Below are 24,947 nucleotides of genomic sequence, written 5' to 3'. Positions count from 1 at the left end.
ATAGTGAAGAAAGCTTGCCAGGCATGGTAATATACGCCCACTGGCAGCTTTGATTTTGAATAAAAATATTTAGCAGTACAGTTACAATCACCAGTATGAAATATTCAACATTCAGTCATACACTTCTTTTGAACTCTTTAGGGCGATACTGAATAATATCGAGTACGAGTTATTTCCCTTGTTCTTGAAAACGTATTCAATTTTTAGCTCGCGAAAATATTGAAAATATTCAATCTTCAGCGCGGGACTGAATAATAAAACCAAGTTTTGTCAAAATCCAGCAAGAATCATGCCTTTTCGTGTTTAAAAACTAAATTTGAAAGCGTTTTCAAGAACAAGGGCAGTAACTCATACTAAATATTTTTCAATTCTTCTGATTTTCAATAGGGTTCATCCTTGGGTGATTACGAACACTCACACCAAGTTTCGTCAAAATCCGTCTAGAATTGTGCCTTCTAGAGTGTAAAAATTGAATTCGTTTTCAAGAACAAGGGCAATAACTCTTACTAAATATTTTTCGATTTTTCTGATTTTCAATAAGGTTTAACCTTGGTTGATAACAAACACTCATGCCAAGTTTCGTCAAAATCCATCAAGAATTGTGCCTTCTAGAGTGTTTACGAGCTAAAAATTGAACGCGTTTTCAAGAACAAGAGCAATAACTCATACTAACTATTTTTCAATTCTTCTGATTTTCAATAGGGTTCATCCTTGGGTGATTACGAACACTCATGCCAAGTTTGGTTAAAATCCATCAAGAATTGTCCCTTCTTATAGAGTGTTTACGAGCTAGAAATTGAACGCGTTTTCAAGAACAAGGGCAATAACTCATACTAAATATTTTTCGATTTTTTTGATTTTCAAAAGGGTTCATCCTTGGGTGATTACGAACACTCATACTAAGTTTTGTCAAAATCGGTCGAGAATTGTGTCTGGTAGAGTGTTTACGAGCAATTGTGGACGGACCGACGGACGGACGGACGGACGGACATGGGTGACGGCAATATATGCCCCCCATTTCATATGGGCGTATAAAATCAGAAGAAACAAAAATTATTAAGTATGAGTTAATGCTCATGTTCTTGAAAACACTCTAGAATGGACAATTCTTGACAGATTTTGACAAAACCTGGTGTGAGAGTTTGTTGTCACCTAATGATGAACCCTATTGAAAATAATAAAAATCTAAAAAAAAAAATATAATATGAGTTATTGTCCTTGTTCTTGAAAACGCTTTCAATTTTTATTTCGTAAACACTAAAAGGCACGATTCTAGTCGGATTTTCACAAAACTTGGAAATATTACGCCAGTAGGCGTATATTAACTTGCCTGGCAAGCTATCTTTTATCAATATCTTTATAACTAAATCAGTGTATTTATCTAGGTATTTTTAATATGATTATAAACAATTCACCCATAGTTAAATGGCATCCCAATGGGGGTCGAATGGGGCCACAGAACTCTGAAGTGACTTGATAATCGTGGGACGAAGTGTCCTATGGCCGAAACAACTATGTAATTGTTTTTGCACAGAATACAGTTCTATGGTTTTGGGGTTTTTTAGGTTAGAATGCCAAACTGTTAGTGTTACACTGTCGTCTATCAAATATTGGTGAGACAATAATCTCGATCAATTATTTTTTATATTCTATTTTCATCAAAATGTACAAAATGGTCTGAAGAAGTATGATCCATTGAAGATACCGGATAATCAAGACTGCAAAATACGAAACGAAACCGCGCGACTTTTCCTCTTTTTAAAATCTAGTGTAAACTTCCGGTAGAAGTAAAAACAGACATGATATAAAAATTAATAGAGATAAATACACTCCTTCTACGCCTTCGATTCAACATGGAAAGTGTGCGATGTTCGGAACATAGTAAGTATTTGACTTTTAATTTTCTATGTATAGCGTCGTGTATCGATATTACACGATCCAAATTATACAGTGGTGTAACCTATTTTCGTGGATACAATGGTGTAACCTATTTTCGTGGATATTAGGGTTCAACACCGAATTTCGTCAAAGATAAAAATTTTTTTTTATGTCTTAGATGTTTCCTCAGATATTCTACAAAATAATTAAAATGGGTTTATTTTGATTTTCTTTATGAATCCTTCACTTTGACCCATATTTCATGAGCAACCAACTCGGCAACGACGGCAGAATGCTCCACCTATTTTCGTGTACAATGTTTGATCTATAAATAAGTCTAGAAAAACACGTTGTAGGGATACCGGGTGGTATAATTAACTTCTCTTAGTATTTATCTTTAATATCAATTCATTATAACTAACTAGTGACAATTCCTTCAAAGAGACACGATTTTCAAAAAAAATAGTGACTGACAAAATAAGATACATAGCGTGATTTATTGCTAAAAGTCGTTGAAACATCATAAGAATATGGACCATTTCGTGTTCCATAGAATTTTTCTGCTGACACAGAATCCGCCAGTTTGTCACATGACTTATTTCCTTGGACTACATTCTAGCAGACAACACTTTACAAATACAAAATGGCGGATTTCAGTTATTACCAAGTGTCACAATTTTTTAACGGCGGAATTTCCTTATAATCCCTAAAAAAAATGTGACATTTGAAATCCGTCATGTTGTATTTGCCAAAGTAAACATTAATACATTTTACCTTGCTTGAAACTACTGGATTCATTCTGCTAGCTGACATTGTACAGAGAACCCATGTTTATCAAAACAAGCAAATGCGGAGGTCATGCAAGGTCGCACATGTAAATTCTTTATCATTTCCAGAGATGCATGAAAAATAGGTTAGCACAAAAATTAGGTTACTTGACTGTACATTTGGAATTGAAGACTGAAATTTCGACTGTAAGCTGTGAATATTATTTCTGATTTGTTTAGCAGAACAATTCACGTTTTTGAGACCAAGGTATGATTTACTCCTTGAAATGCTGCACCTGTCCCTTAAAAACCTATTTATTTACCTCTAATCCACCTAACCTGATCATAAAAATTCAAAGAAATGAAAAGATCTATACAGAGCTTATAAGCTTCAGTTGTAAAATAAGTCTGTAAAGTTTGAAGATAAAGTGTTAATTTTTGTCCAGTTGCATATACAATACATAATGTATTGTATCTTTTTAAACTCATTATGTACTGTGGCATGATTTGCTATACCCAGCATCTCAGAGTTCAATACCAAATGTTTTTTTAACATGTAGAGTACTTGTATAACATTATTTCATATTTTAGACTTACAGTGCTATTTGAAAACAGGTACAAAACCTGGTCCAAACCAAGGGAAAAGCTTTTATGTTTGCTCACATGCTAAAGAAAAATGCCAGTTTGCAAAACCTTCAGAGTGAGTAATGCTTAATGTGTAAAATCTTTATTGTTGCATCTAATATATGTGCATGGTGCATGTGTAAGCCTACAGGACTCATAATTGATGTGCATGAATGTTTTAAATAACTTAACATGATGCTGGTTTGGATTCACAGTCACACTTGTTTGAAGATGCCTGACATAAGGTGGACATATATTGTGTCAGAGCCACAGTGTCAATCATGTAAGTTACAAATAGGGAGCTCGGAGCCAGTATTGTGCATGAGATAAATTCTGATGTGCAGAAAGATACCATTGATCTTTTTGTTGGTATTTTTCAGCATTGAAGCAAGAGTTTGTCCTCAGCATTCCAAGGAAATGGTGTATTTACAAGCCATACATAAGAATTCTAATGGGAAGAGGTATGTCAGGTTAAAAAATAGAAAATTATTTGACATCATGAATAGTTATACAAGATTTACTCTAAAAAATATGTTTCAAAGCATATAGATGTACAGTAGTTTTTTTTACCCCATAGTTAATGTTAGAGTCACATCATGACCTGCTCATGTATGTTAGAAATATCAATGTAATGAGAAAGTTAATAGTTTAAATTATTACAGTTATTACTATAGATGTAATGAGTAGGTTAATAGTGTAAATTATTTATTACAGTTATTACTATAGATGTAATGAGTAGGTTGATAATGTAAATTATTTATTACAGTCATTACTATAGATGTAATGAGTAGGTTGATAGTGTATATTATTTATTACTGTTATTACTATAGATGTAAAGGGAAGGTTAACAGTTATTACTATAGATGTAATGAGTAGGTTGATAGTGTATATTATTTATTACTGTTATTACTATAGATGTAAAGATTAGGTTACCAGTTATTACTATAGATGTAATGAGTAGGTTAATAGTGTAAATTATTTATTACAGTTATTACTATAGATGTAATGAGTAGGTGAATAGTGTAAATTATTTATTACAGTTATTACTATAGATGTAATGAGTAGGTTGATAGTGTATATTATTTATTACTGTTATTACTATAGATGTAATGAGTAGGTTGATAATGTAAATTATTTATTACAGTTATTACTATAGATGTAATGAGTAGGTTGATAGTGTATATTATTTATTACTGTTATTACTATAGATGTAATGAGTAGGTGAATAGTGTAAATTATTTATTACTGTTATTACTATAGATGTAATGAGTAGGTTAATAGTGTAAATTATTTATTACAGTTATTACTATAGATGTAATGAGTAGGTTAATAGTGTTTATTATTTATTACTGTTATTACTATAGATGTAATGAGTAGGTTAACAGTGTATATTATTTATTACAGTTGTTACTATAGATGTAAAGATTAGGTTACCAGTTATTACTATAGATGTAATGAGTAGGTTAATAGTGTATATTATTTATTACTGTTATTACTATAGATGTAATGAGTAGGTGAATAGTGTAAATTATTTATTACAGTTATTACTATAGATGTAATGAGTAGGTTAATAGTGTTTATTATTTATTACAGTTATTACTATAGATGTAATGAGTAGGTTAATAGTGTTTATTATTTATTACTGTTATTACTATAGATGTAATGAGTAGGTTGATAGTTTATATTATTCATTACTGTTATTACTACAGATGTAATGAGTAGGTTAATAGTGTTTATTATTTATTACTGTTATTACTATAGATGTAATGAGTAGGTGAATAGTGTAAATTATTTATTACTGTTATTACTATAGATGCAATGAGTAGGTTGATAGTGTATATTATTTATTACAGTTAGTACTATAGATTTAAAGAGTAGGTTAACAGTTATTACTATAGATGTAATGAGTAGGTTAATAGTGTAAATTATTTATTACTGTTATTACTATAGATGTAATGAGTAGGTTAACAGTGTATATTATTTATTACAGTTGTTACTATAGATGTAAAGATTAGGTTACCAGTTATTACTATAGATGTAATGAGTAGGTTAATAGTGTATATTATTTATTATAGTTATTACTATAGATGTAAAGAGTAAGTTAACAGTTATTACTATAGATGTAAGGAGTAGGTTAATAGTGTAAATTATTTATTACAGTTATTACTATAGATGTAATGAGTAGGTTAATAGTGTATATTATTTATTAAAGTTATTACTATAGATGTAATGAGTAGGTTAATAGTGTATATTATTTATTACAGTTATTACTATAGATGTAAAGGGAAGGTTAATGAAGAAGGTAGTAAATCTAATTGGTGTGGTTATTATACACCTTCCTCTGTAAGTTTACTAATCATTTTATCATGAAATTTGTCTGTTCTCCCTTTATGTATGTGAATCTCTCTATGTGGACATGATATAATTGGCTTCAATTTTCATACATTATCCTAAAACAAAGACTCACACCAAGTTTAGAGCATAAGTTATTTGGATTAGATAAATGATGAATTTCAAAATTTTGGCAAGGTTATTAGTAGAATAACCCTCTATTTGTACCAATTTGCCTTACTCATTGAGATCTTCCAGGTAAGGTTATGATGTAAGCTTAAATCTCTCTCCATGTGCCTGGATTTGTTACACAGATTAAAGATTTTTTATTTCTTTATTGTAGGATACTAGTGCATCTCCATTTGCTCAATTTTCCTTACCACAATCTTATCAGAATAAAACATCTAAATACTCTTCATCTCAGAATGGTACTAGTGCCTCAAACAATCACACCAGTGAAAGTGATAAGCTAATAGCTAAAATGTCAGAAACTGGTAGCCATAGTAGTATTCATAATAAAGAAAATGTGCTATCTACTGAAAAGAGAACGGAATCCAAACCAGTTTCACAGGCACCAAAGTTAACAGTTGAGTCTAGTTTTGGAGATTTGGCTCGTAAAGCACCAAAACAAACTACTGATACTAATAAAGCCACATTAAGTAGTTCACCAATGGCATATCGTAGTAAAGTTAAAGATTTAACAGCAGAGGTTATTGAAGTTGTCAGCTCAGATGATGAAGATGGTATGCTATGTTACTTTATTTTCACTAGTTTTTTTTAAAGTGGTGGTATGCAAAATATTCATTATTAAAAACATTTAATTATGCATGAAAATATTTCGAAAATATGCCAATTTTTTCCATATATTTAGTTGATCAACCTGAATTTGTTTTAAAAGGGGTGATACTTCTTGATTTTGTAAACTTTTTAAATAGTTTTATCCTTCTCAAAACATAAATACTTTCATTAAAACTTTCATAAGGGGACTTATTCTTAAAGATATTGATCTATTGAAGTTTTCATTAAATTGAGCACATAACTTTCTTAATCAACTTGAAGAATAAGACTGCAACAATAAAAAATAAATTATGTGTAAATTATCTCCAATGTTTTGTTATTTTTTTAGATGAGAATTTAGATGCAGCTCGCAGACAAAGACAGGAATTAAACATACAATTAGAGAAACAAAAGGTATTGATGATAATTTTCGTGGTTTTTTTCATTTTGGAGTAACATTTAGAGGTAGAAATTATATTTGATAATGGAACACAATTTTAATGCTTAAATCTTGATAACTAATATGTATGATAAACATCACAATATTTGTTTTGTCTTGTAGAATGTTGTTCGTTCAGTAAAGATGTCATGTTTACCAGATAAAGGAAAGAAGTTAATGGAAGATATTGAAAAATTACAGAAAAGTATAGCTAAACTTGATTTATATATACAGACAACAGATCAAAAACTAGGCCATAACACAGGTAGGTTTAAAGAATTATATATGAGATTTTTTGGTGTTAGAGGTAAATTGTCTATCATAGAGTTGAAGGATATTAAAAGGAGAAACGATTTTTTAAAACTTTATTAGAGCTTTTATTTTATAAGGGTTTTTTAAATATATCATCTGAAAAACTCATCTGGCAACTCTAACAGCCAAAAAAATTGCATAAAAGCATCATATTAAAGTTGAATTTATTTTGAATGATTTTACAGATAACTTTCATTTTTTGCAGCCAAACCTGGTAATACTCAAAGAGTTTATAGGGTAGAACAGTCTGGTAAACCTCCACTGTATCAGACTATAACTAAACCTATATTACCTAGTCCTACTGAAACTAAACCAGTTATGTTGGCATCTAAACCAGGTTCTAACCAGACTATATTGGTTACACAACCACCACCACCAGGCAGTAACCATACAATATTATTATCTAAACCAGAACAATTACCACCTCATATTTTAGCTCAGATGTATGCAGGTATATATACATAACTTATCTTTGATATACCCTCCCTCCATTGTTTCATTTTAAAAAGAAATTTTATTTAAGAAATGAGACAATGTGAAACAAACTTGAAATGACTAGATGAATTAGTTTTTTAATTAGAATGATAATTTAATATAATGATATAATATTTTATAGCCAATCCACAAGCTATGACACTATATGGTGGTAGAATGACAGCAGCTAGATTAAGAGAAGTTACAACTGTCACTAAAGAAGCTTTGGAAAAATTACATAAGTAAGTTATATTGGATTTTTATTTCACTAATTTATTGTGTAATTGCTCTTTTTGTTGGGGTTATATCAGTCCCCAAAAAATATTTAAAAAATCCCAAATATATCAGATTCTCTCAAATTGCTTATTTCTTTGTGAAAAATAATTGGCCAGTATCTTGGATAAGATTCTAATATAATATCATTTCACACTACTAGTAAAAATATTAATGATTAAATAATAATAGTGAAAATGTTACTGTTTGTCTCAAAATTATCTTGAATAGAAGTAATAAAGTCCTCAAGTTAGCTTCGATAATTTTCTATGGCATGCTATTGTGTTTGATTAAATCTAAACTGTTTATTGGTTATTTCATTTCAGACAATTAGAAAGTTGTCCTGCATCAACAGATGAACTAGAAGATCCCAAAGGTTTAAAAGTTAATTTAATGACACATCAGAGACAAGCTTTAGCTTGGTTATGTTGGAGAGAGGGACAGAATCCTGCTGGTGGAATTTTAGGTAAGAGAATTTATAAAAGATCGCTAGGTTCATTAAAACATTAACAGTTATATTACAAAGTTTCAAACAAAAAAGTCGTTCATTAAAAAATGGCTACAAAACACATTAAAATGTGACTACTTTGTCATTACAACATGAGAAATAATAGGTAATATTTTGACATTTCTCTTATATAGCTGATGATATGGGTCTAGGTAAGACATTAACGTCTATATCATTGATATTAAAACAAAGAGAGAGAAGAGAGACTGGTAGTAAGGAAGAACAATCAACATGGTTAAATAGAGATAAACAACTTGAAAAATGTAAGTAAATGTTCTCTCTGTCCTCTGATTTTCTTTTAAATTTATCTTGGAAAGTTCAGTAATTTGGAGAAAAGATTTGTGATGTAAACTTCTTGAGATATTCAAGTTGATGTTTCTTTTTGATGATTGACCTGAATATATCTATAAATATTGATGGTAATTCTGAACATTGTCCCATTGAAAATATTTTCTACATTTGCAATATCTTTAAAAATTTGTACATTTGCATAACACTAAAGTTCATCAGTTTAAGATGGTACACAAATTGATCATAAGATAATTTGTGAACTGGGACCAAGTATATAGTTGATACCTATCAGATGTTTGATGTGAATTCAAGGTAATGCAGATGAAGACAGAATTTCATATAAATTTAATGTTTTCAGTGGGTAAATCGGTGGTGAAATCCAATGCTACATTAATAGTTTGTCCTGCTTCATTGGTACATCAATGGCATAAAGAAATAGAGAGAAGATGTCAGGGTGGTTTATTAAAAGTTTTATTATATCATGGTGCCAATAGAGAGAGAAATATACTGAAATTAGCTGATAATGATATAGTACTTACTACCTATAATATTATTAGTATTGAAGTTGGTATAATGAAAGGAGAATCAGCTGAAAATGCTATGAAAGATGATGAAGAAGAAGAAGTAAAGGTAGGGCTTCATCAGACTCGTGATTAGTTTCAGAAATCAAATGTGAATAGAGAAAGTAAAAGAACTAATATATTTAAAGAAATACAGATCATTATGTTTTATACTGTTTATAAGACATATATCTTGTGATTCTTCATTATGTTTTATTTGATGATATTCTGATATTAGTTTGACACTTGCAGACTCTTATCTGGTTTCTGTTGTGGAAAATTTCTGCCATTTGCTAAGTCAAGATGATTGTTCTGATCTTTGATTCTTATCTTGGTTCAAGATTCTAGTGACCTTGAAAAAGTCATCTTTATTACTTACTATCTATAATAGTATGAATGATCCTGGTGATATTATTTCAAATAGATTTGGCTAAGGACCAAGTGGTTGAAAGAAATAAATTGAAGAAACTTATTTTGATTATCATTGTTTATTTTATAAGGAGGAAGATGGTTCTACAGCCAAGAAACAACCTAATATATTACGTATAGCATGGGAAAGAGTTATATTAGATGAAGCACATAATATTAAGAATTATAAAAGTAAAACCTCTATGTCTATATGTAAATTAAGAGCTGGATTTAGATGGGCTTTAACTGGTACACCAATACAAAATGACTTGTTAGATATGTATTCATTATTAAGGTTAGTTGTACAATGAATTTATTTAATAAAAATTTGCATGTTTAAGTTCCGCCAGATTTTTTTTTCCAAGTTTATTTCTTGGTTCGGTATAGAATAATGAAATGGCTTATATTATGGCCTGAGGGATGTATTAAACAGCTTGTTAAGTTTGAGTCTATTTAGACGGTGGTAATGATATTGTTGTTGTTTTTTTCAGATTTTTGAGATGTACACCATTTGATGAATATAAAGTTTGGAAGAGAAATGTTGATAATTCTAAAGGTAATACACATTCCAGTCTTTCCTTTTCTGGAACTTGAATAACAAAACTTGAAGAATATTATATTGTTTTAGTAGTATTGATGTATGGTATATTATTTATTATTTAATTAGGTACGACAAGACTAAATACTATTATAAGAACACTATTGTTACGACGTACTAAACAACAAACTAATAAAGACGGCCAACCCTTGGTAAGTTATAAATGTGATTAATGAAACTGTTCAGGAAAAGCTTATTCCAAGCTATAATGTTGAATTGTAGACCTACATAAATATAGTCTTGAGTGAGACAAAGGGCCATTATATCTTGAAATTGAAAAGATAAAATGTCACAATAACTTCAATTGCATGAAAATAGATAATTTTTATCTCTTTGAAATCAGATATGAGAAGTATACCTTGGATAATAAAATCTTTTTTAATCAGGTGCCATTACCAAGTAAGACAGTAGAGACCTACACAGTAGAATTAACATCATATGAAAGAGCTATATATGATAAATTCTTTGCTACAACTAAGTAAGTCATTCAAGTTTATGATAACCAGGGAGGCATGCTTATTCTCACTAACTGTTAACATCTTTGCTTGATGTTGGTAAAAGAGGAGGAGTAAATGACAAAACTTGATGTATTATATTGTTCTTATCCATTAACTCAACAACATGTTATTTCAGAACATCTCAGTTTGTAAAGTAGACTATATCAAAATTTATCAGCTGATAAGCAAATATGTCTTATCTTTTTTATTCTCATTTAGGTCTACTGTACAGAATTTTGTAAAACGCCATGAAGAGAAAGAAGCTGGAACATGGAATTCTAGTTCTAAATCTACATTAACAGAAGAATTCCAAGAGAAATTAAAGTTAAATGATAGTAAAGGAAGTACTAGTGGTGGAGTAGGTCTATCTAGTCAATCAGATGGTAAAACTAATGCTAGTCAACTATTAGTATTAATATTAAGATTAAGACAATGTTGTTGTCATTTCAGTTTAATGAAACAGGTCAGTCTATTTCAGCATTTCTTCTATTATATATTTGTATAATGCAAGCTTTTAGTCATTCATTCAAATATACCCTACATTACTATTGTCCTTGACAAAATTGACAGAATGTCTATGTAAAATAAACTGTACAGTTTAGTTTGACCAAGCTAGCTGTAAAACATATCTTTCTGTTTTGGTACCTGTTCGTAACAAAAAGATGTCTTTTAACAAGGATTTCTTATTTATGTGAAACACTAAAAGATAGTATATAAGTGATGTTGGCTATACCAATATAATGTATAGGTTAAACTTGAATTTGGTTTGTAGCAACTAGAAGATGAAAGTTTAGATTTAGAAGGTATTGAAGAGAAAGATAATATAGAGTTAACATTAGAAGAACAGATGCAGGGTTTACTGTTAGAATCTGATAATAGTACTTCTGATAGTAAAACTGATAGTACAGTACCTACAACAACAGATAAACCTGATCTTAAACTTATGTTTCAACCTTCTCATTTTAGTTCTAAGGTAAATTACAATGTGTGGATTGTTAAAGCCGATTATTTTTTTAATTTCTATTGCTAAGTTTAGGTTTTGACACAGATAATTGGAATATTAGATGAATTGTCAGTCCTGCTGGTTGAGTTAAAATTCCATTAATTGGTTTTTTAACATTTTTATGTGTATTGGGAACACTGTAAGCATCACTTAAGTGATAAATATATACATTCTTCAGAAAGAGATGAAACCCACAAAATTACATCCACTGGTTATTACAATGGATAAGTTTGAGTGGAATTGCAGGAACCACAGACAGATGATTGAAAATTGCAATGATGCAAATTGAAGCTAACAGTGTCCCAATAAAAAAAAAACTCCTATACCTCTTAAAAAACCTTAATTTAGAATTGAACTGAACATTTTTGCACTCCTATCAGTATCATATTCATAAGAGGGAAACTGAGCAAGATTTATAATTTTATAAATAAATAATTTGATTTATAAATAATAAATATTGTTGTTTACTGTAAAAGTTAGATAGCCTACTGGCCAACTTTTGCAGAATTTTTTGTCTTAATGAATAAGTTGATTTTGTATGTTTACCTTTCAGTTGAAAGCTGTTGTTGAAAAGATTAAATCTATACGTAGGGAAAGTAAAAAGGGTCAACCATTGAAAAGGTGAGATTATATGTTATTATATATAATTCATTGATTGTTTTCATGATGAATTCTATTCCTTTTCAATAAAATCTTCCAAAATGTGTCAGAGCATGCTTCCATTTTTCTGAATACTTGACACTGAGAAGCAGGCATCTAACTCTAGACAGTCTCAGAGCAATGAGCATTCTTTGATTTGATTTTATTTTGAGTATTTGTTATATGTTATATTTCAGTGTTATAGTGTCTCAATGGACTAAAATGTTAGATGTTATAGGATATCATTTACAAACAATGGGTATATCATTTAGTGTTATACAGGGTAATATTGCAGCTAAAAAACGTACAGAATTAGTAGAAGATTTTAATACTAATCCTAGTGGTGCTGAGGTTAGTTATTATATCTTATCAATCTCTTGCCTGTTTTCCTAATGTTTGTGCCTATTTTTTTTCAGAATTTGTAGATGAAGCCTACAATTATTCGGGTCTAAAAAAGTGACATTGTTTGATAAATACTTCTGTTGCTTTTTATAGCTCAATAATTTGATATTTGGATACTTATAGGTTATGTTGGTATCACTGAGAGCTGGTGGTGTAGGCTTAAATCTTATTGGTGGAAATCATTTATTTATAGTTGATATACACTGGTAAGAGAGCTTCATTAGTCTGAGTATGATATCAAAGGCAATGGCCTTTCTTTTGCAATATTTCTAAGTAGCATAGACGCAAAGAAAGAAAAATGTCTGACATTTGTAAGTGCAAACTACAAGCATAACTCACTTTTCATGAATAGGTAATATATGTAGCACATAATAGTAAATTAATTCTTTCTTATAATGAAAAATAAATATTATTATTGATTATTTTAGGAATCCAGCCCTAGAACAACAAGCATGCGATAGAATATTTCGTGTTGGACAGACCAGAGATGTATTTATTCATAAGTAAGTTTTATACTGGTTTATATATTTTAAAAATTCTCCATCTTAAATTAAATTAAACTAAACTATACTGAATTTCAGTTTTATTATGACATTAAGGCAGGTGTTTTGAGCCAGGCAGGAAATGCTCACTCTGACAGAACTTGAAATACCACTGAGTTTGACAACACAAGCAACCCTTTTTAAGAGTCCTAATATTGTTTATTCATGTTTTAACAGAACATAACTATCCTATTTCTAGGTATGTCTGTAAAGATACTATTGAAGAAAAGATAGTTGATTTACAAAAGACAAAAACTCAATTAGCAGAAAATGTGTTAACAGGGTATGTATTTATTACTATCACCATTGTCTTATAAGAGGTTTTACAAAAGCTTGTCTTAATCTTTCTGCATTTGAGTGTAATATGTACACTGATCTAGAAATTTTGGTTACATTTCCACTGGTTATATTTGTGAAGTGGTTAATGTTTTTTGATAATTTTTATATTTTCAAAACTTTATTAATAGATCTGGTGCAGCAACACAGAAATTATCTCTAAATGATTTGAGAATGATGTTTGGTGTCTGATGTGCCAGTTAATAGTCAAGAAGGACTGATTCAAGAAGGATTATGTCTTTAGAGTTAAAACATTTGTCTGTGTACTACTTAAGACACAAAATGCTTAGACAGAGCTACACGTGTGTTCTAAAAAAGCTAAAATAAGAATTACCTATATACAGGCATGTTAACACTAACATTTCTATGTTAACTAAATACACAATGATACACTCAATGATAATGATCAGTATAAGTTATGCCTATATTTATTTGTGCCAGAAATCATAGTGCTAGATTTTATTTTAGATTATATTTTTTTATATTTATTGAAATTTCATGGCTTTTGTATATTTATTTGTAAAATCTCTAATAAATGTTTTTTTTTTTCCTAGACATTTTTTAATAAATTGTGGGCAGATGTAATGTAATGTTCTTGCTCTACATCAATAATAAAAATGATAATTTATTTTTTTTATGCAACAAATCAATGTGAGAAATAGTGAGTAAAATTGCAAGTTTGAAGTATTTTTAAAGGAATTATTTTGATTTTGGTACATTTCTATTACTTCTGAATTTACATATATTCAAGACTAAAATCAACCCACCCAAAATGGCACACCTTGCTTTGCTATCATATCTATGTCACAGGATCACTCATTTTTTAACACAGGCCAAGACAATATCTTGTATATACACTTTATAACATACTTTACATTAGTTTTATTTAACAATGGAAAAACAATGTGCTGTAACAATAGTAAAAATATATCTCTTTAAATAATAAATATAATTAATAATAATAGATAACTTCAGCAGAACATGACTAGATGATTCCATTTTAACATTATATTATATAATTGAATATATATATTTTATAATGTTAAACAATAATAGGTGCTATAACAATATTCATAATATATTTATTAAATTTCAGTTCATTTCAGTAACAAATTGGTTAATTCAGCAGAACTTGACTAGATAACTCAATTCTCATATTAGTTGATATGTGTATTTTTTTTTTAGTTATTATTTTTTAGTTAAAAACAGGTGCTGTAACAATATTCAAAGTATATTAAATATAACAAATTGATCAGTTAAACAGCAAAATATATCCCAGCATTATTTGATCACATATAACATTTCAAAATAAAAAATACTCCATAGTGCATCATCATCCAATATTCATTTTCACTTCAATCAAATGACGTTTTTATCCACAAAGTAGAAAACAACCAGTCAGTGAAACTCTGGCAAGACAGATAAAATAAAAACAGCAGTACTCACTGAATAACAAGAACAAAATAATAGAATAATTGTGACTTTCATTCATCGTAATATCAATATCATCTTTTTTTTCTCTTCAAACAGTACCCTCTTAGCAAATATAAGCTTAAACAATAAATATCACAGATATAGTTTAGTGATGAATGAAGTAAAAAAAAAAAAACCAATCACAACATAATTCACAAGCAGACTTAAATTATAGTCATAACTCACATATAAATACTATCATTTCAATAAATAATGATGAAAAGTCTTAACCAAAAATAATATTAATCAGTCTGTGGTTCCTGCAATAACACTAGAACTAAGTTTTAGATGACATCACTAATTGCAAAGGCCTTAGTGATACAAGCATATTTAGTGATTTATGACATCACCAAAAGCTTATTTTTTGTGTAAATCCAGGAAAAACAGATGTATGACTGAAAATTGGATCAGCATCCCAGATACAATATCCCAGAAAATTTAGAAAACCTCTTTATAATCCTTTTAAGAAGCATATTAAGGTTAAATGTTTTGTGGACAATTAAATCCTATTGTTGATAATAGAGGAAGATGATCAGAGGCAGCAGTTGACCTAAAAATAAATAAATTATATATTATTTATGTTTAGAAGTAGCCTTGAATATTTGTTAATAGTCTTCAGAATTACTTAAACTATACGAAAACTGCATAATTCCATCAAATAGATATCAAACAAAAAATTTAAGGTTTTATTTATTTTGTTCACCAGCTTTTCTTCTTTCTTACAAATTGCGGTATTCTAAATTTGAACATAGTCTCTGACACCAAGACATCTTCCGTCACAGCTGTGCGTAGATGAAGTGGGACGGGATAATTGAGTCTACTGTATACACATGACATCATTGTCCAGACATTCAAATATTCAAGTCTGATAAATGGACTTTGGTGGCACAAATTTTGACAGTAAGCTGTGAAGATTTTTACCGATTAGATGAGTGCAACAATTCACGTTTCTGAGACTAAAGGAATGATTTACTCCCGTGAATCTCGCTCCTGTCCCTTGAAATAATTCAATAATTTTGTTTCACATTACCAATCATACCGACAATCATCATCAAACAGTAGTCACCTGATCAAAACAGTTTTTATACGCCCACATCTCTCTATGTGGACGTATATTGTCGGCACCCCTGTCCATCCGTCCGTCCGTCAACATTTGCTTGTAAACACTCTAAAAACTAGATTTTTTGATGGAATCAAATGAAATTCGTTACGTGTATACATATCCATAAAACGAAGATCTATTTTCGACCGTTAGAAGCAGAGTTATTGTCCTTGCCCCAAAATTTTGAATATGCTATTACTCTCTTAGTTTTCAACCGATTTTGATGAAACTTAAAATGGATGTTTCGTTTTTACCATTCGCATGCCGTGGTGGGCCTATATGGCTGTGGTACACTATCTTTGTAGTATCTAATTGTAACCCTTTGATCAAAATTACTACAATAAAATGGCTCCTTGGTTTTCAAGAGACTAAAAAATAAAGATTAAATAAGAACACTGTAGTATATACATACCCTATTTATCAATATAAAAGAGCAATGTGATGTTTTAAACTTACCCAAAGTCTTTTTCTTCAAATAATTGTATATCTAATATTTCTGTGTTTATTTCTTGTAAATGAAATATATAATCAATCTGAAAATAATTTTTTAATACCGTAACTATTGATAATTCAAGAGAATTGAATTAAGGTAGCTCAAAAACTCTTCTAGGTATATGATATATTGAGAGCTGTATTATATTACACTACTACACCATTTTTACAATACAAGTACTCTCACTCACTCTCACTCTCACTTTTAAAACAAGAAAATCTTGAGCGCTAAGAAATATCCAAAATCACAACTTATCTTGATTATATTGTAGAATTAATTATGATACTTGCACTTGAAATAATAATCTAACAAACCCTTTTATTCCTCTCTCTCTTCCTGGCATTAAATGTTTTGCCAGGACTATTTTTACCATGTATATAAGGCCACATATCAACCATGTTACTTTTTGCCACTAAATATCTGAAATATTGACACTGAAATTATTCTAAATAATAAAAAAGCAGGTGATAAGTGATTTTAAAAATTGTCTGATCTGCTTATTCAAAGCAAATATCAATTTGATGTATGGAATACATGTGTATGCAGGGATAAATGTTTTTGGACATGAAGAAGCTCTTGTATTCTTCAGCTTCAAATTCAACAAATAAAATACTTTGACTCTCTAAATTCAGTAATGAACATTGACTGATATCTGATTTTCTGCAGTAAATCTCAGTAAAACTGAAATGATTTATGTGAATCTGTTTCTAATCCTTCCCCCAAAATACTAACCTGATTGATTTTTCTTGTGGTTCAGCATTAAAATCACCTAGTAATATTTTAGGACCAGTAAATGTGTTAATGTATGACCATATTTGTTTGACAGATCTCTCTCTAGCTTCATGACTTAATGATAAATGGGTATTAAATACATGTACCTATTTAGATAAAAATAAAAAAGATATATATATATACATATAAGCATAACAGGAACAATTTTCAAAAATATGTTTGCCTATCACATCAATTGGATATTTTTGTAATATCATACACATTCAATTAACTAAATAAACATCTCAAATAGATAAAGCTTTCATTGCCTATGTAATAGGTATATCTGAAATCATTGAAATAAAACTAATACTTACACTTCCTACTCCAGGTATATTAATTTCTACATGTAAACATATTCTTTGATGTCTGTCAGCACTGTTACTGGCATTCCTATTGTAAGATATAAAACAAATAACTGATTCACTACAGAGATGACATTCGAATAAGATTTACATATGAATGATAAATGATTTACTACGGACATCACATAACAGTACAATGATAGAAATCATGATGCCAGAATTTTATTTTCACACATCATATTAAACTTGCAGAAATCACATAAAACATACCTAAAAAGTAGAATATAATCATGATGCAGAATTTCATATTTAGTTAAAATAGCTAATCCCTCTTCAACTTTTCCATTGGTTAAACTAGTTGGCATTAACATAGCAGGTTGATAAACAAACTATAATGAAAGTTATTTTAGAGTTAGTGACCTACTTGAATCTTAAAGCTCACTGTGGGTGAACAGTAGGTGTTGCTGTCATCCAAGTCTGTCAGTGGTGATAAGTTATTGCGCTTGTCCAAGTGCTAAAGTTCTGGTTTGAGACAATTAGATACAGTATCAGTATGTTTACCATTCAAAGGGGACTTTTCAAAATTTGATCAATTGGCAGTAATCTTTCTTCGCTTTGATATTCTGTGCATTGAAAATATATTGTGCTCTGTATAAACTCATAAACTTACTTGATATTGTGGTAAAACTGATGAAATATATTCTATTTGATTAGGACCTAATTCACCTCCTTTACCTTCTTCATATCTTACTTCTTGTAATCCAATAATATCTACATTATTCTCACTTAATATCTGAAAGTTTATGTTCTTGTTTTATAAAAGGATAATTATCAAGAAATTTAGTGAGTATAACTATCTTGAACAGTAAATGCACATTAAAACAATTCCTGAAAATTGCATACTATATATCATTCTCCGTTAAGGAGTTTTCAGGTCTTTGAAAGTTGATCTTTTGCCATTTGATGTTGGATATAATTACAGAAACTTCTTATATAATGAAAATCAACAGATGAACAGATTACATTATGTTTGACGCGTAGATTTATGAAAATTACAAACCTTCTCTACCCGTTTGATCCTTTCTACATATTCTGTTGAATTATCAGTGAGAGGATTAAAGAACCATATATTATAAGTCATTATAGACAAAGTACAACACCCAAACCCTGGTTTATCTTTTATAAAACACATCCAATATGACTGTAGTTTACTAGACCATGTTAAATTAGGACAAGAGTCTTGTGTATTAGGTATTATAACCTCTAATGGTGTGGTTTCTTTTATCTCTCTCATACACATATCAGACTTTTTTCTAATAATAATTTGGTCATTATAATCAATAGCTACCAGTTCTTGTCCATTACTGTCCACAAACTGGAAGATGGCTGGAGTTTTGGTTTTTTCACCATCAATGTTAGAACAACTGTCATCATTTTCAAATAGTGAATTTTCATCACAATAGGTCTGCATTTCAGATTTTTGAATAACTGTTTCAAAAATAGGGGGTTTGTAATCCTTACTTTTTTCTTGTGGATCTATGGCATGTTCCATATCAAGAGGTTGTGATTTTGTATTTTCAATCTCTTCATTTATTTTGTCATCAGTTTTCTTGTGGACTGAATCTCTGCCTATTTCACTTTCTACTTTCTCTGGATTCCAAGAATCCTTGGATGAAACTGGTTTTGGTTTTTCAACTTTGTCATCACTTGTTGAAGGTTTGGTATCTGTTCTTCTCATCCTTATAGTGACCTTGGATATTTTATTATCAATAGTAACCTCCTCATGAGATTTTGAATCAATTGTTTTTACAGAACGCATTGTGTCAGCCGTATCTTCATTATTAACATTTTGAAGTTCATCAGGTTTCTTAAGATCTGGACTTTGATATAAAACTGGACTAACAGAATTGACTTTATCTCTGTAAATCTCCAATTCTATTTTAGTTTTTATTGAGGATGACTCTTCATCTTGGACTGGGTGTGAATTAGTGTCTGTATGTTCAGTGTTTACTGCTGGTGGTGTTTGAAAGTGTTTCTGTATAAATTGGGAACATGTTGATGGTTGATATAAAGCATTATAAAAGTGCCTATCATATGTGTGGGAATAGAGATGAAACTGAAATGGCCTGGATTCTGAGATGACAACTCTATGAAACTGAACAAATGTCATGGTTTTCCATTCTATGTGAAATGAAATGAGTTTACCAAATGTAACTGGAACTGTGATAGTTGTTAATGTCTTGTTCACACCAGATGGCACTTTGATTTGAACATAGAGTGGTCCTTGATTATTCTCTGTATAGTGTATTATCTATAAGAAAGGGAATAAATGTAGCATGTAAAATATAAATTTGAAAAGACCATAGTAAAGAGATTTTTGTATAAAAATGGAAATGCATTGTATTAAACAAAAATAGCACGAAATCACGAAATTTGTTTAAGATTTGATTTTAAACTGACTTGTTTTCATGTGATTTCTGTTTGTAAGTTAACAAGTAGAACAGATGAAAATAAAGCTAAATCTTGACCAATTTCTCTCCATCAATTTTAGATTTGAGTAAATTGGAATGTATTTGAATTCATGATTTCATATTGTATTAAAATTAAGCTTGAAAGTGTCTGTGGATAACCTTTTTTCGACCATCTCATTAATTTGGCTATATGTTAATTGTAAATTTTAATTTATGTTTATAAATTATACCTTTTTCCTGATTTTCAAAATCCTAAATACCAAAACACCTTTCCTTTTCATACATTCTAAATCCCCTTTTGCATCTAAATACTTCAGATAAAACTGAAACAAATAATATGTAAGGGTAATCAGACTATTGGTGTATGGACCACCATTGCTCTTCTTACACTAATTTTTTAAAAAGGCCAACATGTACTAGGCCTTAATGCGAGTCACTGTCTTGTTTGATTTACAAATCCAAAGGGGAAACTAGCAAAAGCTTTAGAAATCAGGAAAATGTCTCCTCCAAATAACCAAGATTCCCATAGCCTACTAATTCAGGAGACCTCAGGAAACCCCTTACCTCTTAATGGTTTTCTACTTACAATGTAAGCTTGATTAATATCTTCATCATGAATTGATACATGAAACAATTCTTTCTTCCACACAGAACCATACACTAGAAAACTGAAATCTATTGAAAATAGAGATATTCAACAAAAATACCATACACTGCAGTTCTGTTCAAAATCAAAGGTTTCGGTGAATAAACATTGCCAGTGTTATCATTGCCTAGCTAAGTGAGTTATTTACACGATTTACCTATGTGTCGATAGTATCAATAGCCTAACCTGTATGGGGATACCAAAAAGCACTCTTACCATCTTTCGATTTATTTGTGGATTTTCTTGCATAGCACATTCCATTATTGAGAAAAATGATTGCAACAAGAAATGTCAAATCAGTAGATGCATGCAGCTTCATGATGAATTTGAGGTAAAAGACAATAGAATGGCAGACATTGTCTTCTATTTCTAATCAATAATACAAAGATTTCAAGAGAGAATCGGTCGATTTTTATTTTAATCATCTCAAGAACCAACATGTTGTAAACAACCCTGGATAATCTTATCTTTACTACATGGGAGGTAACCCGTAAAGACATTTTTTAAGACCACATTTATATGCCAATAACCTGTTTCAAAATCGAGTAAAGATAATATATATTATGTGCACATGAAAAATATTTCCTCATGCCTTTGTGGACATATTGGCAAATATGCTATCCATATAGTTATTCTGCTTTCTAAATCTATATAAAGTCGAACTTAATGAAATATCTTTTTAGTCTGACACCTGCTCATGAATGTTTAAGCCTTAGGTGAAATATCAATGTGGATGATACAGAGATTGAGTTGGTCAACTGGCCACCCCATTGGCTAATAAGGCTAAGTTAATTAAGTAATGGTATTTACTTGCATACATTGTAACAAACGGCGTTTTGTTCCAAATCATCAATATCCATTCCAGTGTATCTATACAGACCATTATGGTGTTTAGATTAGATTTAATAAACCAAACAGCATTGGCTAGAGTATATTTATCTTCAGATATTTAAGCTCTTTGCTTCTAATTGTATTAGCTATTACCATGAATATTTGGCAACCAGAACACAAGGGAAATGTTAAGTATGTTTGTGTCAATATGATGAGTAATAATATGTTCAAGTATCTCAAACAAAATATAGATAGCCTACTGGTAATGAATAACGAAAGTTTCCTTGCTACAGAGTTCTGAAAACCTTTAATATAGCAGTATCAGTATAGATGTGAGATTATAATGATGTGAAAGTAACTGATTTGCCAATCTAAATTCAATACAGAGAATTGGAATCAAGCAACGCAAGACAACACAATATGCAAGGACGTCTAAATAGGAATAACAGGAAACAAATTGAGAAAACAACAAAAAAGCAATAAACTGAGTTAATCTGTTTCTAATAAAGTGAAGGACCGCTTCTACGGCATTATCTCATTGTAAAAACAAATCAAATTAGATCATTTTGATAGAGGATTTAACTTTACCTAAATCGTAGATCAATTTCCGACCCTCTAGGATACCAAGCAAGCAAAAAACTTGAGCCTATATTTGGAGAAAAATCATTATGAATTTCAGATTATTTAGAGTAACAATAACAGACAAAACCGTCAGACATATTATTTAAAATCGTATGTACATGTATATATTTGGCACCTTGATGTAACAGTTTTTATTGCTAACTGTCTTACAGAATTTGTTTTTATACCATGTTGTATTGAATTTATAACTTACGCCTAATGGGTTCACACCAAGTTTAACTTAGTTGACAAGACTCTCGTGACATTTTCACACCAAGAAAGTTATTTACTTCATTAAGCGCTAGAAGTTATACATAGAAATAAAATAGAAACCATCGTCACGATAGAGGTTTTAGAACCTGTCAGCACATCAATCAATACCTACAAGTGCCTGAAGTTCCATGAGATGAAAAAGTAAAGTGTCCCTTCTTCGTAGTTCTGGATGAAAAATATACTGACAACATTCAGCTGAAAATCTTTTATGTTTATTGTTATAATTTTACATGTATATTGTTTTAATTGCTATTTTATTATCTGTATTTTGTTATAATATTTTTTTTTCTAATTACTTGTTAAAGCACTAAGATGTTAATGGGTTTTAAGAACTATTTATTGTTATTATTTATATTCCCTTGTGAATGGTATAGCTGGGTTATTTCTGTGACTGAATCGCATTGTTGTTGCAAACTTTGGGTTTTACAACAAAAATTTAAAGAAATTCGAGAAAAAGAATCAATCTTTTCTTTCCTATTCTTCGAAAAATTCCATTAGAGGCATCTGATGGAACCAAATAAAAAACCGTGAAAGAAATTGGACGATATTATTAGGTGGGCATAAATAAATCTTTATATAGGAATATTGATAAAATAGTATTTACTGATAAAGGACTTAGTATCTGTGTTAGTAAAACGTGAGAAACTCATAATTATGTCATGTATCTCTGCAAAGCTTTCAATAATCAGAATTTCTCTCTCCAGTATTTATATTGGATAAATATATTTAAATCGAAACTGGAACCAATTAATAACAACACGATCAATATCAAAATAATATTTTCTGTTTTCAATATCAATAATCTTTTGTTTTTGCGTGTCATGACTGTGTTATTTTCTATACGCGATGTCTTGGGTTCGACATCAATAACTTGTCCAGATAAAACAATGGTTAAAAAACCATGTCAAACGTTAATTAATAACTTGGAATGTGTGCTAAGTGTTCTATTTCGAGGTGAAGTTGACACAAGATTGTCAGCTACACAATAAAGCATACTTAAATTTTCTCCAATTACTCGATAAATTCTTTCACCATTTTCCATTATGTTTTTGTCAGATGTGACACTTATGCGAAAAACTTCAACACAATATCTCCAAAATGCATTTTTACCAATTCGAAAAATTCACAAATCCAACCTTTGGCTTTTTGACGTTAAGTGTGGAACGAACCGTGACATGATGTACCTGAGCCTGAACTAAACAGGCTCCTGTCAAATTTCTTTTTTGAAATTGGTGTGAATTTTGTTTCATAATTGTCAAATGCAGCCATGTAAACAGGTTAAACCAGATCTGTTGTTTTTAAAGTGCTCCAAAGGGTTAGGGATTGATTATGCTAAAAATAGCTTGCGAACGGACACAATTATCTTCTGGTTTTCTAGTTTCTCTTCATCTCCTTGACCCATCCGCCCTGTGGATAAACATAGATTACATATGAATAGAATGGCCGATCTTTAAACTTTATAAGATGTATGCTGAATATTACTAGTCTCAGTAGTCATCAGACAGTCATTATAGAGGACAATTATCAAATACAAAATCAATTTATTTGATTAGGGTTTCATCAGTAGAAGTCCATTATAACCGAAGTGTTTTTCACAACACCAAGAAGCAACTTAAGCTTCTTACACGGACTTAATGTAAAACTTACAAATTGAAAAGTTTGATAAGATAGGGTTATGTTCCTCATCACGAACTCTATAGACTTAGTTGATTCATGATAGATAATCTCTTAGGGAACAGTGGTACGAGTTTGATGGTATAGTTAGTGATTTACACGTCAGTTGAATGGTCTGGTAAGGAATATGTTGCCTCAGCGAGTTTGAATGTGGCTCAGTAATATACGTTTTTTCTGGTGTTATGGTGTCTCAGAAGAGTAAAACGATTAATTAGGTACTTGTTTATATGGTTGGATGCTGTGATGGCTCGGTAATTTAGGCGTATTCTTGCGGCTGATGGTGGCTGGTGATTCAGGTGATTTCATTGAAAAATCCTAGAAAACAAGAAGCCCCAACCCCCTCCCCTAAGGTTTTCCAGAAACCCCACTGCAACTATCCAATATGCATGGCTTTCAAACATTATCGTACCTACATGATACTGATATAGATACATGGTCGAATATTCCTTTTCTGCCATGTAAATTATTGATTTATTGATCTATGACTGCCACAGCTAAAGATGGTATATTCATTGATATGTACCTTGACAAATAACTTTTTTTAAACTCATTTGAACTGGGAACTGAAATTGAAAGTTACATTCTGGTATTGAATAAGTGTCAAACTCCTACTGCTATATAATATATA

At 30.2% G+C, this 24,947-nt stretch overlaps 2 protein-coding genes across 2 annotated transcripts; one reads left to right on the top strand and one right to left on the bottom strand.

Moving 5' to 3' along the window:
- Positions 1-1,807: 1,807 nt before the first annotated feature.
- Positions 1,808-14,211, top strand: LOTGIDRAFT_232224 (hypothetical protein). Its single transcript, XM_009056085.1, has 27 exons — positions 1,808-1,881; positions 3,237-3,345; positions 3,650-3,730; positions 4,674-4,727; positions 5,123-5,176; positions 5,260-5,365; positions 5,534-5,612; positions 5,944-6,343; positions 6,727-6,791; positions 6,940-7,081; positions 7,334-7,579; positions 7,745-7,844; positions 8,202-8,341; positions 8,518-8,646; positions 9,033-9,304; positions 9,735-9,937; positions 10,134-10,198; positions 10,310-10,392; positions 10,627-10,718; positions 10,957-11,200; positions 11,510-11,710; positions 12,294-12,361; positions 12,577-12,730; positions 12,905-12,987; positions 13,210-13,284; positions 13,523-13,606; positions 13,791-14,211. The coding sequence occupies exons 2-27, from the start codon at positions 3,297-3,299 to the stop codon at positions 13,849-13,851; spliced, it is 3,330 nt and encodes a 1,109-aa protein (XP_009054333.1). The 5' UTR covers positions 1,808-1,881; positions 3,237-3,296; the 3' UTR covers positions 13,852-14,211.
- A 1,401-nt stretch (positions 14,212-15,612) lies between these two features.
- On the bottom strand, positions 15,613-21,181 carry LOTGIDRAFT_232223 (hypothetical protein; the record flags this gene model as incomplete). Its single annotated transcript, XM_009056084.1, has 11 exons — positions 15,613-15,682; positions 16,691-16,767; positions 17,042-17,147; positions 17,460-17,605; positions 17,816-17,891; positions 18,074-18,192; positions 18,474-18,596; positions 18,864-20,114; positions 20,505-20,597; positions 20,861-20,942; positions 21,078-21,181. The coding sequence occupies 11 exons, from the start codon at positions 21,179-21,181 to the stop codon at positions 15,613-15,615; spliced, it is 2,247 nt and encodes a 748-aa protein (XP_009054332.1).
- Positions 21,182-24,947: the final 3,766 nt, after the last annotated feature.

The sequence above is a fragment of the Lottia gigantea genome, assembly GCF_000327385.1.
Source record: "Lottia gigantea unplaced genomic scaffold LOTGIsca_26, whole genome shotgun sequence".
In the NCBI taxonomy this organism is placed as follows: domain Eukaryota; kingdom Metazoa; phylum Mollusca; class Gastropoda; family Lottiidae; genus Lottia; species Lottia gigantea.
The sequence above is the reverse complement of the archived record's forward strand: the minus strand, read 5'-3'. Positions and strand labels throughout refer to the sequence as shown.

Excerpts from the sequence above, each read along its gene's own strand:
- LOTGIDRAFT_232224 (XM_009056085.1), top strand. The coding sequence starts at position 3,297 with ATGTTTGCTCACATGCTAAAGAAAAATGCCAGTTTGCAAAACCTTCAG. Across the intron at positions 10,719-10,956 it reads AAATTCTTTGCTACAACTAA|GTCTACTGTACAGAATTTTG; the intron begins GTAAGTCATTCA and ends ATTCTCATTTAG. Across the intron at positions 12,362-12,576 it reads AAGGGTCAACCATTGAAAAG|TGTTATAGTGTCTCAATGGA; the intron begins GTGAGATTATAT and ends GTTATATTTCAG.